Source organism: Aspergillus fijiensis (genome assembly GCF_003184825.1).
Source record: "Aspergillus fijiensis CBS 313.89 unplaced genomic scaffold BO72scaffold_67, whole genome shotgun sequence".
Classification (NCBI taxonomy): Eukaryota; Fungi; Ascomycota; class Eurotiomycetes; order Eurotiales; family Aspergillaceae; genus Aspergillus; species Aspergillus fijiensis.
This window is the reverse complement of record NW_024469043.1, coordinates 138,172-153,524: the sequence shown is the minus strand read 5'-3', so window position 1 is coordinate 153,524 and position 15,353 is coordinate 138,172. Positions and strand designations below refer to the sequence as shown.

The 15,353-nt window shown below is 52.2% G+C and overlaps 7 protein-coding genes and 3 non-coding genes across 10 annotated transcripts; 4 read left to right on the top strand and 6 right to left on the bottom strand.

Moving 5' to 3' along the window:
* Positions 1-372: 372 nt before the first annotated feature.
* On the bottom strand, positions 373-2,334 carry BO72DRAFT_452272 (uncharacterized protein). Its single transcript, XM_040945692.1, has 3 exons — positions 1,841-2,334; positions 1,261-1,769; positions 373-1,183 (listed from the first exon to the last, which is right to left on the bottom strand). Exons 1-3 carry the CDS (start codon positions 2,066-2,068, stop codon positions 787-789), a joined length of 1,134 nt encoding a protein of 377 aa, XP_040796915.1. The 5' UTR covers positions 2,069-2,334; the 3' UTR covers positions 373-786.
* Positions 2,335-3,178: 844 nt separating this feature from the next.
* BO72DRAFT_388460 (uncharacterized protein) lies at positions 3,179-4,499 on the top strand (the record flags this gene model as incomplete). The annotated part of the gene is made up of 2 exons (XM_040941719.1): positions 3,179-3,387; positions 3,434-4,499. 2 exons carry the CDS (start codon positions 3,179-3,181, stop codon positions 4,497-4,499), a joined length of 1,275 nt encoding a protein of 424 aa, XP_040796914.1.
* Positions 4,174-6,843, bottom strand: BO72DRAFT_256441 (uncharacterized protein). The gene is made up of 3 exons (XM_040940091.1): positions 4,391-6,843; positions 4,227-4,340; positions 4,174-4,179 (listed from the first exon to the last, which is right to left on the bottom strand). The coding sequence occupies exon 1, from the start codon at positions 6,633-6,635 to the stop codon at positions 4,614-4,616; it is 2,022 nt and encodes a 673-aa protein (XP_040796913.1). The 5' UTR covers positions 6,636-6,843; the 3' UTR covers positions 4,174-4,179; positions 4,227-4,340; positions 4,391-4,613.
* A 128-nt stretch (positions 6,844-6,971) lies between these two features.
* BO72DRAFT_t261 lies at positions 6,972-7,043 on the top strand. Its single transcript has one exon. It is a non-coding gene; the product is annotated as a tRNA-Arg (tRNA).
* A 721-nt stretch (positions 7,044-7,764) lies between these two features.
* On the top strand, positions 7,765-7,836 carry BO72DRAFT_t262. Its single transcript has one exon. It is a non-coding gene; the product is annotated as a tRNA-Arg (tRNA).
* Positions 7,837-8,247: 411 nt separating this feature from the next.
* On the bottom strand, positions 8,248-8,319 carry BO72DRAFT_t260. The gene has a single exon. It is a non-coding gene; the product is annotated as a tRNA-Arg (tRNA).
* Positions 8,320-8,504: 185 nt separating this feature from the next.
* BO72DRAFT_519634 (uncharacterized protein) lies at positions 8,505-9,758 on the bottom strand (the record flags this gene model as incomplete). The annotated part of the gene is made up of 2 exons (XM_040949700.1): positions 8,505-9,634; positions 9,674-9,758. 2 exons carry the CDS (start codon positions 9,756-9,758, stop codon positions 8,658-8,660), a joined length of 1,062 nt encoding a protein of 353 aa, XP_040796912.1. The 3' UTR covers positions 8,505-8,657.
* Positions 9,759-10,451: 693 nt separating this feature from the next.
* On the bottom strand, positions 10,452-11,901 carry BO72DRAFT_256417 (uncharacterized protein). Its single transcript, XM_040940090.1, has 3 exons — positions 11,416-11,901; positions 11,063-11,340; positions 10,452-10,997 (listed from the first exon to the last, which is right to left on the bottom strand). The coding sequence occupies exons 1-3, from the start codon at positions 11,740-11,742 to the stop codon at positions 10,526-10,528; spliced, it is 1,077 nt and encodes a 358-aa protein (XP_040796911.1). The 5' UTR covers positions 11,743-11,901; the 3' UTR covers positions 10,452-10,525.
* Positions 11,902-12,513: 612 nt separating this feature from the next.
* On the bottom strand, positions 12,514-13,860 carry BO72DRAFT_256415 (uncharacterized protein). Its single transcript, XM_040940089.1, has one exon. It carries the CDS (start codon positions 13,519-13,521, stop codon positions 12,754-12,756), a length of 768 nt encoding a protein of 255 aa, XP_040796910.1. The 5' UTR covers positions 13,522-13,860; the 3' UTR covers positions 12,514-12,753.
* BO72DRAFT_452270 (T6SS phospholipase effector Tle1-like catalytic domain-containing protein) lies at positions 13,547-15,170 on the top strand. The gene is made up of 3 exons (XM_040945691.1): positions 13,547-13,688; positions 13,750-13,926; positions 14,030-15,170. The coding sequence occupies exons 1-3, from the start codon at positions 13,637-13,639 to the stop codon at positions 15,019-15,021; spliced, it is 1,221 nt and encodes a 406-aa protein (XP_040796909.1). The 5' UTR covers positions 13,547-13,636; the 3' UTR covers positions 15,022-15,170.
* Positions 15,171-15,353: the final 183 nt, after the last annotated feature.

Genomic DNA, 15,353 nt, shown 5'->3' with positions numbered 1-15,353 from the left:
ATCTCCAGTCTACCCTCTCAGATAAAGCCCGCGACATCCCGACAGCCATATAAATACTCTGGCCCACCCCACCGGATGCATATTTCCGATCCAGGGCAATCTCACTCTGACTGCCCAGGAGAACTAGAATGCTTGGCCCAGCAAGGGTGGACGAAAGGACTCATCATCATCACAGGTCATGACAATCCTCAACACCCGAGCACGAGCCCTGTTGTTGAGACGCCCAGCATTAGCCAAGATTACTCACCACACTTGCCTTGTAGCAAATCTGCGTCTGATCCAGCCACTTGATGGCCCCTACATAGACTCCGGTCAGCCTGCAGCTGCATGAAGGCGGCAAACCTAGGCAGAACCCATTCAGCTCATAGCCAACAGTCCGAACTCAGCAGCTTAAATGCATTGGGATCTGACTGTGTTTTCGTGCTGCATGCTATGTTAAATTACCATTGAATAATAAGGTCGCTTACAACCTGCGTCGGTGGAAATCAGGCTCAATACTCGACCGAGGTCATACAAGGCTTAGACGGTCGCACCATCACGTTGTTTGCCAAATATACTAGCTGCAGTTCCCCGAAAGTAGACCACGATCCTAACCCAGCTAGGATGACATCGGAGAATGTGGATGGCTCCTTTTGACGGCGTCAATCAAAAGCCAGCAGTAAGGGGGGTGGACGTGGACCAATGGTATCCTGTCCCCTGCAGGGTATTGGGGTGATACAACCGATGCTCAGGACATTTGGATAGTGGTACCAACTGAACGGTGGAGAGCTCTAGACCATGTCTTGTCTACAAGTCCTTGAATAGATGCTTCCATACCCCACTGAACCACTCCCGGTCCTTTTCCCATGCCTTCACAATCAGATTTCTGCCCAAATGGACGAGGTCCGCAACCTGTTCCGGAGCCCCCCAGCCCCGAATCATAGAACCGAATGCAATAAAATGAACACCGACGTGAATCAGGACCCAGAAGGCGAATGCCTCATCTGGCACTTGGTATCCCCCGAGAAAGCCTTCAATCATCCACGGCCCAGCATCGATGCCTCTGTAATGCTTCAACATATACAATTCGGCGAGCATCTGGCCCAGATCCCACGCCCGAGGGCCGAAATGACAGAGCTCCCAGTCCACAATGAAGAGCGAGGTCTGAGGGCTCAAGTCTAGTGCCGATATGGGAACCAAAACACTGCTGTCGCGTCAGCTCTTCGATATCCCCCAAGGGGTCGCAGCAATTATACACTGTGGGAGAGGAAGATGACCTACTTTCCCGACCAGAAGTCCCCATGGATGATTCCATATCCGAGTCCACCCTTCTTTTCCAACTCAGCGGCCGCCGCTACCCGCACCTTCTCGAATACCTCGCGGGCTTCGCCCAGCAGAGCGGGATACTGATCGATTCTCTCCGCGAGACTGCCGTAGTTGACGGAGAGTTTCAAGTCCCGCATCGTGCGATTCTTTTCCAGTTCCGCTACCACGTTCGCCTGATCCGTCTCGTCGGTCCATCGATGGAATGCCCACAGCCAGGTGCCCAGCGCCTTTCCAACCGAAACGGCCCATTCCTGGGAGATGATCGTCGACGCAGCTGAGGAGATGCAGAATGTCTTCAGGTCCAGGGAATCGGGGAGATCCTCTAGGACGGCGGTGTTGGTGTCGGGATTATAGGTGAGGAGTCGAGGAGGCTTGACTGTGATGACTCGGCTTTCAGACTTCCCCTTCGGGGTCACTGTGCTGGGGAGCCCATCGAGGGCCTTCAAGCTGGCCTCCTCAAAGAGCTGAGTGGTCTTTGTCAGCTATCCATTTCCGAAAGTTCTCCAAACAGGGGAAGGGGGAGGGGAGGGGTTACACAGCGCTCAGCAGTCAGTCTGAAGTTCCGATTCGTAGCTGTATAACCCTCTGCGTGCTTGATGATGACGCTTTTTGTGCCATCCTCAAGGGGTCGGGACAGCAGTCCTCGGAAGACAAAATTGACGGTTCCTCCGCTTAGGCGCGTGAGGGACGAACATGCATACGGCGTGTGCTCCAGCTCGCGGGTGATATTGAATGCGAAGCTATCTTCTGGCTTTGCGTCCATGTTTAATTGCGGAAGATAGAGGGGATGGGGATAGTTGACTGGTAGGAAGCTATGGTCATATATTATATCCACTAGGCACAGTCTGGCGGGGTCCGAAAATGGGATGGCGTGGTCTTGTGGTCCTGACTCTTGTCCTTTGACTATTGACAATAGGTAACAAGCAAGCCTTAATTGATTAGTTTGTATTGCATGAATTTCGCTTGAAAGAATCGATCTATGCTCAAAGCTTGGCGAGCGCGGTTCTTGTTAAGGTTGGAAAGCTACTCTCCCACTCCCTGACTGACTCACTATATTAGACTATACTTCCTGCAAGTGACAACAAGTGGGATGTCAGGCTAAGCTTTTAAGCGTCGGGTGGGTTTCAAAATGAGTCAGCCATCGTCGATACGAGCTGAGTCTTTGTTCTGAGTCACCCATCGACCCCGGACTACCGGATGCATGTCAGCACCATGCTGTGCAAACGGGGCTGATGCCCAGCCTAGGGGTCCTGCAATGGACTCAGATGCAAGGATATATGTATATGCTTGTCTTGATTCATGAAATGTCTGTGTTCTAGGCTTGGAAGTTCGAGGATGCCAATCTGGTCCAGACAAAGTCTATCTGGAGTTAATCTCTGTTTCAATCTTGAACCACATGTACAGCTAAGTCCCATGACCTATGGCAGGCTAATTAACATCCCTGCCCATCAACTGGTCAATAATGCCATGCATGCACTCTCCCACAACATCAAGATACTAAGACATCATGATAATACCTTCTTACCGAATAACTCTCAGCTTGAACTCACCCCACCAACCACCAAAATGACCCCAAGCACTCAGATCAGAACACGCTTATTCAGGTTGGGAAGTCCCTGATTATAGTTAAAGCACGCCCTTTACCCTTGGCGGGGTCCACTTGTTGTGACTTACACTGTTGGAATGGAGCCCATCCCCCACGCCTTACGACGCCTTAGACGCCTTAGAAGCATGCGTACGATGAAACGAGAGACATCCTGCTACTACTCCATACCTTCTTGGGTAATTATAAAGCGAGTACCATGGTTCCTCCCTGCTCATTCACAGACTTACAGCCATCCCTCAATCCTTGTGTGTGGAATGTGTCCTCATAATGTCCACCAGTGGCATTAATCTATGTGTCAAGGCCATCCAGGAGCTATGGGCCCGGAAGAGCGTGAACATTTCCATAAACCTGGTCGGTGAACAAGGAAACACCATCAAAACCTACACAAACTCGGACCAGATCAATGGAACCGCAGCCATTACAGTCGAGCACGATGTGGACTTTGACCATCTCAATATCACCTTTGAGGGTAAGCAGTAATGAAGAAAGCCACTGCCTTGAGCATCAGCTAAAACCACATAGGTGTCTATCGGGTGTACAACGAGCGAACCGGCCCTCCGCACACCGATCGACGAATCGGTGCTTCAGGACATTCCTCAAAATGCGATATCCTCTTTCCACCAACATCTTTCCGTCGCCGCGGCAGTTTAAGAAGGATGAAACTTATTCCTTTCCCTTCAGCTTTGTTGTTCCGGACTGCATAGAACCGCCTGTTTGCACATCGAAGCTCGATGAGGCCCATACACAGCTTCCGCTGACCCTTACAGGCGGCAGCCGTGATGGTTTTACTCCGTCTATATGCGAAGTCATATATGCAATTCAAGTTCGGATAGTGAATGGTCCCAGGAGGCAAGTACTGGCAGCCCAATCAAAGCAAGTGAGGGTGGTCCCTACCAATGATCAGACACATTCGGGTCTAGGTGGGAAAGCGGATGTGGAGGGCCATCAGATAGATCCGCACATACTCGAGCAAGTAATTGGTCGGTCCACCTTGACGGCATCTCAGCCACCGCCTATTCGGCTTCTTACGCCGGAGTACGTGGTTTCGAAGGATATTTGCTCGATTGCGGTGCGTGTCCGATTCGATTCCGTTGATCGAGTTCCTCCACCACGTCTAAAGACTCTTCGTACCAAGCTTGAGGTGTCAACCACATACACTTGCAATCCTGGACTTCAGGTAGGCTGTGCTTCCACAGCTGGCACTGATCGTTTTGTCAGATCCATACCATTGTCCTCTGTCTGTATGAGGTCGGTGCAATGGCAATGGGCTAGGCGGAGTCAGAAAGATAATCTCGCCAATGATGACTCCCAGCACCTTGGCTGTGCCGGTGATTGTTACGAGGCCTCGGTTGTCGTTCCAATCACCCTTCCTAGGGACAAAGTTCTTGTCCCCTCGTTTGCTTCTTGTCTCATGAGCCGGGATTATATCCTCAAACTGTCAGTCTCTCATTCCACTTCAAGTGTATCGCCGTTACATACAACCGTTCAGATTGACATCCCATTGAAGATAATCTCAATGGTGGATTCGATTGAAACGCCACGCAAGTGGCGCAGCGACGAGCGGAATAACAATGAGGGTACATCGTAGCCAGTCTGTGCTTAGGGTAGAGTAAAGCTTCTCTTTGCCTCGCTGTGGCCACAGTTTTCGCACTAGGTGCGCCATTGTGTACATAATTGCCGTTAGTCTTGTTGAGCTCTGTCATCATGCATTATCTAATTTTGGTCCGTGATCATCGTCATGAAGGGAAACCCCATCCAAATGATGCAGCATCCCATCCCTCTCAGAATCTGCCACTTGATCAATATGTTGGCGTCGGAAGGCAGCAATCCACTTGGGATTGTCAAAGATGGTCTGATTCCATGAATCCTCGCTGTCGTAAACCAGTCGCCTCGACTCCTGCTGCAGCATTTCGTCCGTAGGAATGATTCCCTTGTCCATCTGCTGGCGCGCAAAGCGACTCAGGTGAAACACAAGGACCTCAATCATATCGTTCCCCGACCCAGCACTGACTGATTCTCCGAAAGACCCTAGCTGGCCGTCGGCATTCAGTTCATGGTCAGGGGCATTCAACTTGCTCGTCCCCAGTCGTGATTTTATCTGGTTGAGATGGTCGTAGTGGTGGAAGTTTGTGGCTGAGAACGGCACAAGTACACGCGAATCCGAAGCAATGTGATACGGTGGCAGCGAGTTCACCACAAGTTTGGCAATGGCCGGAGGAAAGTCATGGTCCCCTCGCCAGTCGTCCATCGTCGATCCACTGCGGAAGTGATTGCCGAGATGATCGACTCGCTCTTCCCAGGACGACAGCCTCTGGTCACAGAAACCGCAGCGAGACGTAACTGGAGGCCCTTGGACTTTCCAATCATCGACCTGGGGTAGGGTCTCAAGATGATGCGTCCGTCGCAGATGTTGCACCAGATGGTCCTTGCGACGGAAAGTGCGCGTACCACCCATGCAAGGCTCATACTTGTGTTCGTTGAGGTGTTCCGCTGTCGGGTCTGGCATGTTGCAAAACGAGCAATGCCTTCCCCCAGTAGAAGGCGAAACTACCGTCCCGCCTTGGGGTGCACAGACCCATTCTTCCAGGTTCAGATGGAGAGACTTTTCATGTCGAGCCCAGTCATATTTAGTTCGGAATTGATCGCAACAAAAGGTGCAACAAAACAGACGGCCTTTTTCCCCTGGATTCATTTTCGCACTCCTGCCCTTACGCACGCGTCCAGTAGCACGCTTTTTGGAAGTCCGTATCGGACCTTGAGACTTCTGGGAGGTTGCCGATTTGGCCGAGGTGGAAGAGGGCTGGGAAGAGACACTGCGGGCGCTACTTTGTGAGCTGGGTATCGACGTGGTTCGATGCCGGTGTGCCTTGAAAGAATCATGCAATGGACCCAGGCTTGCAGTGCCCATTCCAGGGCTGCTTTCTTGATCATAGGTTGGCGGGAATCTTCTCAGGGATTCCATGATCGCTGACAGCGAGGCTGGTTCATCTTCCGGCGGTGAATCTTGCCACCGCTGTAAAGGGTCGGCGGAAAATTGGGGGTTTGGGATGTAGGATGGGGCGGTGTTCGTTCCTCTGCCTCGTATTGCATATCGGCTTTTGCGTCTGGGGAGCGTGCGTTGTGTGTCCGGGTTGAACATCGGTGGCGTGGTATCGGCGGGCACTAAGAGCGAGGCGCTGCCAAAGCCACTATCCAACGCGGGTAGCGCTGCCTGAGTATCATGAGAGCCATGGAGTGAAGTAGCCGGTAGGCTATCGGGATGGTACTGAGAGTCAAAGCTAGCTAATCGTTCGAGGCTCGACGCCGGCCACAGTTCGCTGTCTATTTCTGGGATGGCGTGGTTTGACAGGAGGGAGTTTGATATATGGAAGCCCGCGTCCACACCACCGGTCAGTTGCTGTGCTACGGTGGGTTCAACATGAGTGAAGCTATAGTGTAGCTCAGGGATTGCTCCTTCGAAGTTAGTGATAGGGCAGGCGTGGGCTGGATTGATGGAGGAGGCCAACGCGATTGAGCTTCCGTCCCCATGTGACGTTGAGTCTCTGTTGTGATTGATCTCCTCGTCATCGAATGATGTGAGTTCACACGTGTTATCGTCCATCTCAAGGTTGAGAAATCGATCCCATTCCTCCCATGTGCCGCATGCAACCGACTCAATTGTGGAGAACCTCCCATTCTGCTGGGTCGCATCATCAATGTTCAAGCTGTGTGTTGATTGTTGCATAATACATGTCCTATGTCTGATTCCCGGCTGTTTGGGGGTCCAGTGTGTGTGAATGGGAACCCCGTTGGCCTGGGACTAGTATGATGATGGGTGTGCGTGGGTGCTGGGTAGAGTAAATGAGTACTGAGGATCCAAGAGACTATGAGTACAAGTAGAGAGGAGGAGTCACCCGGTAACCAGAGGTGATTTGAAGAGCGACGGACTCTTTCCGCCCCGCTAGCCCCACATAGTCCGAGGTCCTAGGTTTAAATTGCTACGTAAATCCAACTCCCGCTGTGACTCAGAGTCGGGTTTCCATCTTGTGTAACACAAATTCAGCATAATTTTCATCAGCAAGGCCTGCTGGCCCAATGGTAAGGCGCTTGACTACGAATCAAGAGATTGCAGGTTCGAGCCCTGCGTAGGTCAATTTTTTGCCTTTTTCGACTTGTGTCGTAGCTGATGCAGGTTGGAGATGTTGATAAAATGTGTGCGGCCACCCGAGAACTCAATCGTGTGCTAGTGGTGGTGTCGGAGAAAGAAATCATAAGTTCGGCTTCTGGTCGGGTTCCCATCGTGCGTTGGACTCCAGCTGGATCTGCGGGAACAGTGGGATCTGTCTCTATAAAGCTTTCTTTGGGTAAACCCTCGTCTCTTCAATCGGGTGGGGTAGAGAGTGCTTGGATTTATATTCCCGCACAGCCTGCGCATCTAGTTGCAACAGTAGATCAGGTTGATACACCGTGAGCCCTTAACTCTGCAACAAGTGTATTGGACGGCTAAATGCACACAGGCATACCGTCATTGTGAGTTCCAGACGGATCAAAAAAGCAGCAGACATACAACGCATGTCACTGTCGAATTAAGTTCGAGATATCTCGGTAGACCGCCCGGTTCATGGGCTCGATGAAACTTTGTATTATCAGATCTTACGCCGTCGTTACGTTATTCGGTCTGGCCACTGTATTGATTGCATTTGAACTGACACTCGAGACCGATGCTGTCTGTGTGTATACTGGCGCTTGGTGCGGGTCTTCAGCCCTCTCTGCAAGGCACCGATGCTCTTGTATATGCTGATGCTGTGTGCGGTATGGCTAATAAAGCATGCCTCTGGCTGTAGTGGCATAAGAGCAGCATTGATACATCAGCTGGCCTGCTGGCCCAATGGTAAGGCGCTTGACTACGAATCAAGAGATTGCAGGTTCGAGCCTTGCGTAGGTCATTACTTTTTAGCTTTGTTCATCCATCATCCATGCCTCCTTGATAATACCTCTGGGAACGTGTTTTTGGGTACAAATCCGGGCAATCCATCATGGGGTCCCTACGAATATCAATCAACGTCATGGTGGGCTTTCCACCGGACAATAAGATGGACGTATCCTTCTCGGGTCATCACGTATGAGTAGGAAGCACTTTTTCTTTTTCTTTTTATACTTATCTCTCGATCTGCGCTGTGCGTACCATTCGATTGCCCTCTTTGAGTGTGTACGATCGATCGATCCCAGGGTCGCGGATATATGTCGCCGGTATGCACTGGGTAAATCGTGGCCCTGCGGATGAGGTCAATGCCGTGGTGTTGACCTGGGTAGGATTAGGATATGGCCAATTACATGGGCAAAAGAGCAAAAAGTAATGACCTACGCAGGGCTCGAACCTGCAATCTCTTGATTCGTAGTCAAGCGCCTTACCATTGGGCCAGCAGGCCTCGCTGTTGAAGAATTAGATGTAGCTGTGCACTATATCCCAGAACCTTTTTTCACAGCATTCAATTAGGGCAACTCTCGGTTCAGCTGGCTGTTTGTACTGTACAACAGACACCAACCCCAACCTCAAAGTATCTGCCACTACCAGCCAAACCTCCCGGGTACATAACACACAATAATCAAACACCCGACATACACTTCCTAAAAAACACAGACTTGCCAATTATTCAATAGATATAGTGCCAAGAGCACATTCATTACTTTCATTTCTAACATATAAGCACCCACAAGCGCAGCTTTCGCTCCAGGATACAGAACCCACGGGTTCCTTGCGTCGCTTCTAGCAGCGGCGGAAGTCTCTCCCGGGAACAAGGCCGTAGGTCCGCTGAAGCCACCGTAGCAACTTCTTCCAATCCCTCCTCCTAAACGTCGCCGGCCGCCGGCATCCGCCGATTTTCTGCCAATCCCTCCCTACGTTACCCAGGATCTCGGGAGCCACGCGCACGACGAGCTCAAGGTATCGCGAGTCCGGCTGGCAAGCGGCGAATTTTGCAGGGGACTCGTGGTGGTGATACCAGGTCGTCCGCCGCATGCCAATGACCACGGCCTGGAGATCGGAACCATTCTCCATCGCCGCCTCCATGAACCGGAGTCGATGCGGACTGGCGCTGATATACTGGAAGGCGTTGAAGTGTTCGAATGTCGCCCCTTTATCTAGGAGCGAGCGAACGACAGAGTCTAGCAGGCGAAGATATCTCTCCGAATGGTAGCTCCAGTGGTAGTGGCGGTTGCACAGAATGTCCAATGGAAGTGGACTGCAATCGGGGAAAAGTTGCTCATCGCAGGCCACGAGCCCAACATCAATGGCAGGATGGTCCAGCAGCAGCAGCGCTATCTCCAACCGGCCACTGCGGGCGGCCCAGGGCAGCAAGGGCCAGCCCTCCAGCCCGTAGGCATTTGGACTCACGCCGGCGCGCAAATAACACTCAACAAGAGAGTAATCCCCAGCCGCAACAGCCTCGAAGACGGGCTCACGGAAGGGAATGGAGTATAGGTCCGTCTGCCAGTCTTTGTAGAGGGCCCGGCCGTTTCGATCGATCCAGAGCAGCTCTCGGTACTCATCCAGGGTCGCCAGTGCAAACTGCCGGGCTTTCTTCCGGAGCAGTGAACGAAGCATCAAGTACAGATACTTGCAAGTCTGGCTGAGATTAGCCAGTTCTCGATTGGTCATATGCTCAAAGCACTCCAGGGATATCTCTGCTGGCAATCTCGCCAGCTGAAGCGAGCGCCACTGGCGATCATCCTCCAACACAATGGCTGGATACTGTGGATACTCAGGGCCATGGTAATACATACAGTCCAAGCTTTCCACTGGATTCATATCCTCAGCTGCCCTGACGGTTGCACCCCACCAATATTCGTCATTTCTCGGGTCTTCCATTATTTGATAGCGCTGGAGTAGACAGAGGCCCAATACTTGCAGCTCACAGGGAAATCCCGAAGAGATAGTCCAAGCGACATTATTGCTTCTTATGACTATATATCCATTGATCTACCTTCAGACTGACCCAAGTGTAGATAAACAAGAACCACTGTCAGGTGAACCTCCGCCATTGTCTTTGATCTGGGAGTTGGTAATTCAGCAATGCCTTTGTTCTGGCGTAGAGCTTGCGATAGATTTCTTACACTGTAACTAGCACTTGATCAGAACGAAACTTATCGGCCAGTCTCAGAACTAACAAAGAGATGTGCATTTGACAGCTGCGGAGAAAGACAATTTACCTCTTACTGAGGAAATAAGATCGCTGATTTAGCGGTCGTGCTCGACACCCTCTCCCAGAGCCATTGTGTTCATGTGAAACTCTCCTGTTCAGGAGAACATACCCGAGTGGATAGTTATGCATACCGCGTCAAATGAGCTTCACCTGCAGAGTTCACTGAAGCTTGCAATGTCCTTGTCTGAGCCACCGCAATTATCAACAGCTGGAAGATGCCCGCGGATCGCAGTGCTTGAGCCTACAGTGACAACCCCCAAGGGATTCTTCAGAATCCCAACCTGATAAGCACCGCCTATCTTGGCCTGGACATGAGAAAGACGCGGCTTTTGTTATTGGCTATAGCATATACACAGGACTGAAAGTATGGTCGCTTCTAGTGATTTACAAGACCGAAACTGGCTATCCAGAAGGGCTGGATTGATAGCCTGGCTTAGGCGACCTTTAATAACGCCAAGGTGAACGCAACGACCCCAGACACAGCCATAATCGGCGCACTGGTGTACCTTGCTGCCGACTCCGATTTCGTAGTCGCCGCCGCCGCCGCCCCAGTTGCGGTGCTGCCCGACTTCCCACTATTCGCCGTTGCTGTAGCTGTAGCTGCCATCGCGGTAACAGGGTGGGGGACCGTGCCCAACGTCCAGGTGAAGGTACTTCCACTAATGGGGGTGGAGATGACACCCCCAGTGTTTGACAGCGTTTCGGTCCCGTTCGCAGGTAGGTCTCCAGGTTTGTAGAATTGAGTGGTGTTACCAGCCGACGAGGCACCATAGCCCAGCGCTCCCGCACAGTCATAATTCTCAAGATAGGGTCCACAAATGTCCCAATCATGAGCAATCACGGCGTTGTACCAGGTATCTGCACCCAACAATGCCGGCTGCGTGTTGGGACACACGCCCCATATCCTAGATACTGTCAGCGATCCCGCCTTTTCACTCGGCGATAGGGTAGAGAGAAGAGGACAACTCACGTGGAGATGATAGCACTTTTCCCACAGCAAGTACAAGCTCGCGCGTAGTCGGCGATGTCCTCCGCGCTTGTTAGTTGATCGAGATTCGTCATATTGTTCGCGCACGTGGTCATATGGTCCGCAATCAACAACTCCCGCTGATCGACCTTGCCTATGTTGCATGAACAACCAGCGGGGGCGTCGTCGGGAGGCGGCCAAAAAGGGAGCTGAGTGATGTTCACGGAGGGACATAGATCGATCAAGTCTTCAATTGTTTTCTGGTACTCGCACGAGTAAACCTATCCATTCCCCGGACCCCACCCCCTTCAGTCAGTCTTGGATGCTTGAGATGCATGAGAGTGTCTGCCATATACCTGATTCCAACAAGCAGAAGCCGCGCAGTCAATTTCGCGGGATGCTTTCACACAACCACACACATTGATACAATCAATGCCCAGATTGGGACATTGGCTCTGCATGCAGGCCACATCACCCCCGCACGCTTTGTAGCATTCATCCGAGCCACCAGCACAGTTATTAGTTATGCACTGAGCGTAATAATCGGATGCATCATCGTAGCACGATTCAAGCGCCGATGGGGCCACACAATCGGACGAGTCGAAGTATCCGGCCTGCTTCGACACCACCACATGAGATAACGTCGCTGCAATGGCAAGCCAAGCTCCCGTAGAGAAAGCCATGATGTTTGCGTGGTAGGAAAACGGTTCAATTATCGTCACCCTGGGAAGGGGATTTGGTTTAAATCCTCCTCCAACCCCAATTTGCCATATCGGGGTTTCTGCGGAGAACGATCGGGCAAATATTCAGGGTCTAAGGTCAGGGACCGGCTGAAGTGATGGGCAGGCATCTCAATCGACGGTTCCTCTTGGCACAGGCCATGGCCGGGTCTATTAAGGCAATGAGCGGAGGGATCCCGACAAAAAAGGTCCCTGGCCAAGGAAGAAGCCTGACTCGCTAGAGCAACTAGCCGATCGAATACGAGGGCCTGCAGGAGAAACATGGGGCTTGGCGCAGTGAAATTTGACCGGGCCACCAACCACAGACTTGCGGAGGCTGATAGAACTAAGTGGCTAGGCTGCGAATGCGGGGATGAGATTGAGCTGGCAGTATTCCGTTGGCAGATGCCTATTTGTGCGGAGATTGATTGTTCGGGATTGCCTATGAATTGCACAAGTGTGCACTGGTCGACTGAATTTCCATCTCTGGTTTAGTTCTTGTTGGCCATCGGAACAGTAAAGATTGTTTAGTTATAGTCATGTTTGCTTAGTTGACGAGTCATTATAGAATGTAGAATAGTTAGCGTATAATATAAGTGTGAGGTGAGTCACAAATCGGAGCCAAAATAAGGGGAGCATCTTGTTCACAAGGGGAGGTGAGGGGGATGGAAACATACAGGTAAGGATGTTGTTATACCGTAGACCAGATCAGATCAATGAAGACAGTTCATCTGAGGACTATCCTTCAGTATCTATCATTTGACATCGCATGCCATCTCTCGTTCGTCTGAACCACAGAGTCTCGTCTCAAACCCGTGGATCTAGCTCATCAATCCGTGCAATAGCATGGGATTCAGAGCCGCAGGTGACTCTCTAATCGAACAGGGATGAGCAGCCTCGCGCAAAGACTGTCGGAGGCAGCGCTGTTGAAGTCGGTTGGACGGCGCTACAGAACAGCGACCGTAGCCTTGGCAGCTACAGGACCAAATGGTTCATCTTGGCGTTAGCCAACACCCAATTCACTTGCACAAGTGCAGAACGTCGATGGTGAAGGCCGAGTGATGTGCTGAGCAAGCCGGACATCAACAAACTGAAGAGCTGCACGAATACGGGGGATTGACTTCGAGAGGCATAGAGTGTCACCTCGCTTACTCTGCGCGTGATGCCTTGTAGCTGAATGCGGGGGAGGCCTGATGAGCCTCTGTTCTTTTGCATCTGGTCAGCCTCGTGTTGTTGTTGAGGCTTTGAAAGTCTGGGCTGTGGCTGGAGAAGTTGTTGTTGATTGCTTTCAGTTTGCTTGCGGAGTCGATCTGGTTTAGTGCATGCATGCCTTCTGGCTTCCCCCCACGCCGCCGCCTTTGCGACTCGACTCTCTTGACAAACAACAATCAAGCAATCAATATGGCCCACCGTTGTTTCTCTGAGTTCATCCCACTTCAATCTCAATGATGTTCCGTATCTATCTCGGATATAAACCTTCAGCTCGGCCAAATCACCATGGCAGGGCGGCCTTTCGCTACTCGTATTCCCGAACACTGATCGCTCGTCACAGAAGCCATCGTGACGAAGACTGGCTGATGAGCCTCCTCGAAAGTGGCCACAGGGCTGAGAACAAAGTTTTATCTCAATACAGATGTGTAGCGGCTGAGCTGAGCGCCAATGCTGACGAATGGACTCCGTCGCCGAGAGCACGCCTGTCAGATGGACTAAATCGATATAAATATAGGCACTATCCCAAGCCATGATGGACCCCTTTCAGGAGCTTTGACAAGGCATCGTGGTTCTCGAAATCCGCCCTTTCTCGAGAAATAGTCCCATATATCTTACGGCATATAACCACTATCTGTATATATACAAAATGACACGCCTCGAGCGCAGTTCCTACAAACGGCTCATTGTCTGCTGCGATGGTTTGAAGTCACCTGTGTACCTTGAATGCCATGCAATCTGGTCGCTAATGCACACCTCTAGGAACCTGGCAGGACTCCACAGCCGACTCTGCGGACCCACCGTCCAACGTGACCCGGTTGAGTCGAACACTCAGTCAGACAGCGATCGTGGAAGAGAACAGTGTCAGGAAAGAAGTCCCGCAGATAGTCTACTATCAAAAGGGGGTTGGCACCGGCCTAGGTGACAAATATATGGGCGGTATGTCAGCCCAGTTGCCGCCTTAATTATCTCGCCATAATCAATACCTACCCCTACTCAATTGTTGGCCTCCCACTGACAAGGGTTGTGTTTCGGTCACCAGGTGTCACCGGACTAGGCGTGAGCGCCAACGTCCGTGCGGCATACGGCTTCCTGACCGACAACTACACCGAGGGCGACGAGATCTTCTTCTTCGGCTTCTCCCGTGGCGCCTACACCGCGCGCGCGATCGCGGGACTCGTCTGCCGCTGGGGACTGCTCACGCACCGCGGCATGGACAACTTCACCAACGTGTACGACGACTTCTACGAGAAGCAGGTCCCCGACTACACGCCCGAGGAACGACGCCGGCTGGGGTTCCGGGAGGAGCTGCCGCCCTTCACCGTCAAGATCATCGGCGTCTGGGACACGGTGGGGTTCCAGAAGGCCTGGCTCGGCAAGGACCTGGGCGAGCGCCTGGAACTCCGGAATACCTACTTGCTCCCGAACGTCAAATATGCCTTCCACGCTCTGGCGCTGGACGAAGAGCGCACCGCCTACTCCCCGATCCTCTGGCATGTGCCGCGCCCGAACTCCGGCCAGGAGCTTCTCCAGGTCTGGTTTTCCGGCGTCCACACCGACGTCGGGGGCGGCGGGAAGGATCCCCACCTGGCGAACATCTCCCTGGCGTGGATGATCGCTCAGTGTATGAAGGACGGCCAGCTGAGCTTCGATATCGACGAGTATCTCTTTGACGTGCCCCCGCGGGTGGCGGAGAGCGACCTCGCTCCGTGGGCGACCAGTCAAGGCAAGTCCGACACGGCGAGTCTGGTCCGCACGCTAGAGGGGGTATTCGGGGGCACCTCGCACCGGACGCCGCTCGGATATAACCCCAAGGGCGAGGAAGGCGACTTCACCGGGGAATACATCCACGAGTCGATCAATGATCGCAAGCTGCGCGGCTGGAGCTGGCCCTGTGCTCCTCTGAGAGGGAAGAGGGAGAATGGTACTTGGACCCTGGCGGACTCAAAGACAATTCTGGAGATTCGCGCATTGGAGAGAGAAAAGTACATGAAGGGCAGAATCCGGACGGTCCACGTTGAGGAGGTGGATTAGACTGTTCCTTGGACGATTGAACTGTGGTTGCAGCCCGGACGGGGCTATTTTAATGTTTGTTGGGGTCGTATATCCCTGGGGTCTAGACTGCGTATCTTTGGAGTTTGGTGTTTGTATCGTTAGCAATGTCCTTTCTTCGTTCAAGGTCTATCCATCGGGTAAATTGTGTTATGTGTGGTGGACTGCATAGATGAATTCACAGAGGAAGTCTTCCAAAATGCAGTTTGAAATTGCCCCGAGAGAGGGAGCCGTAGGCCCAGGCGCGACTTGGAAGTAAATTTAGCTATGCTGTCTTCGTTCGAGGTAGCCCCCCATCTTTTAAGACAAAGAGT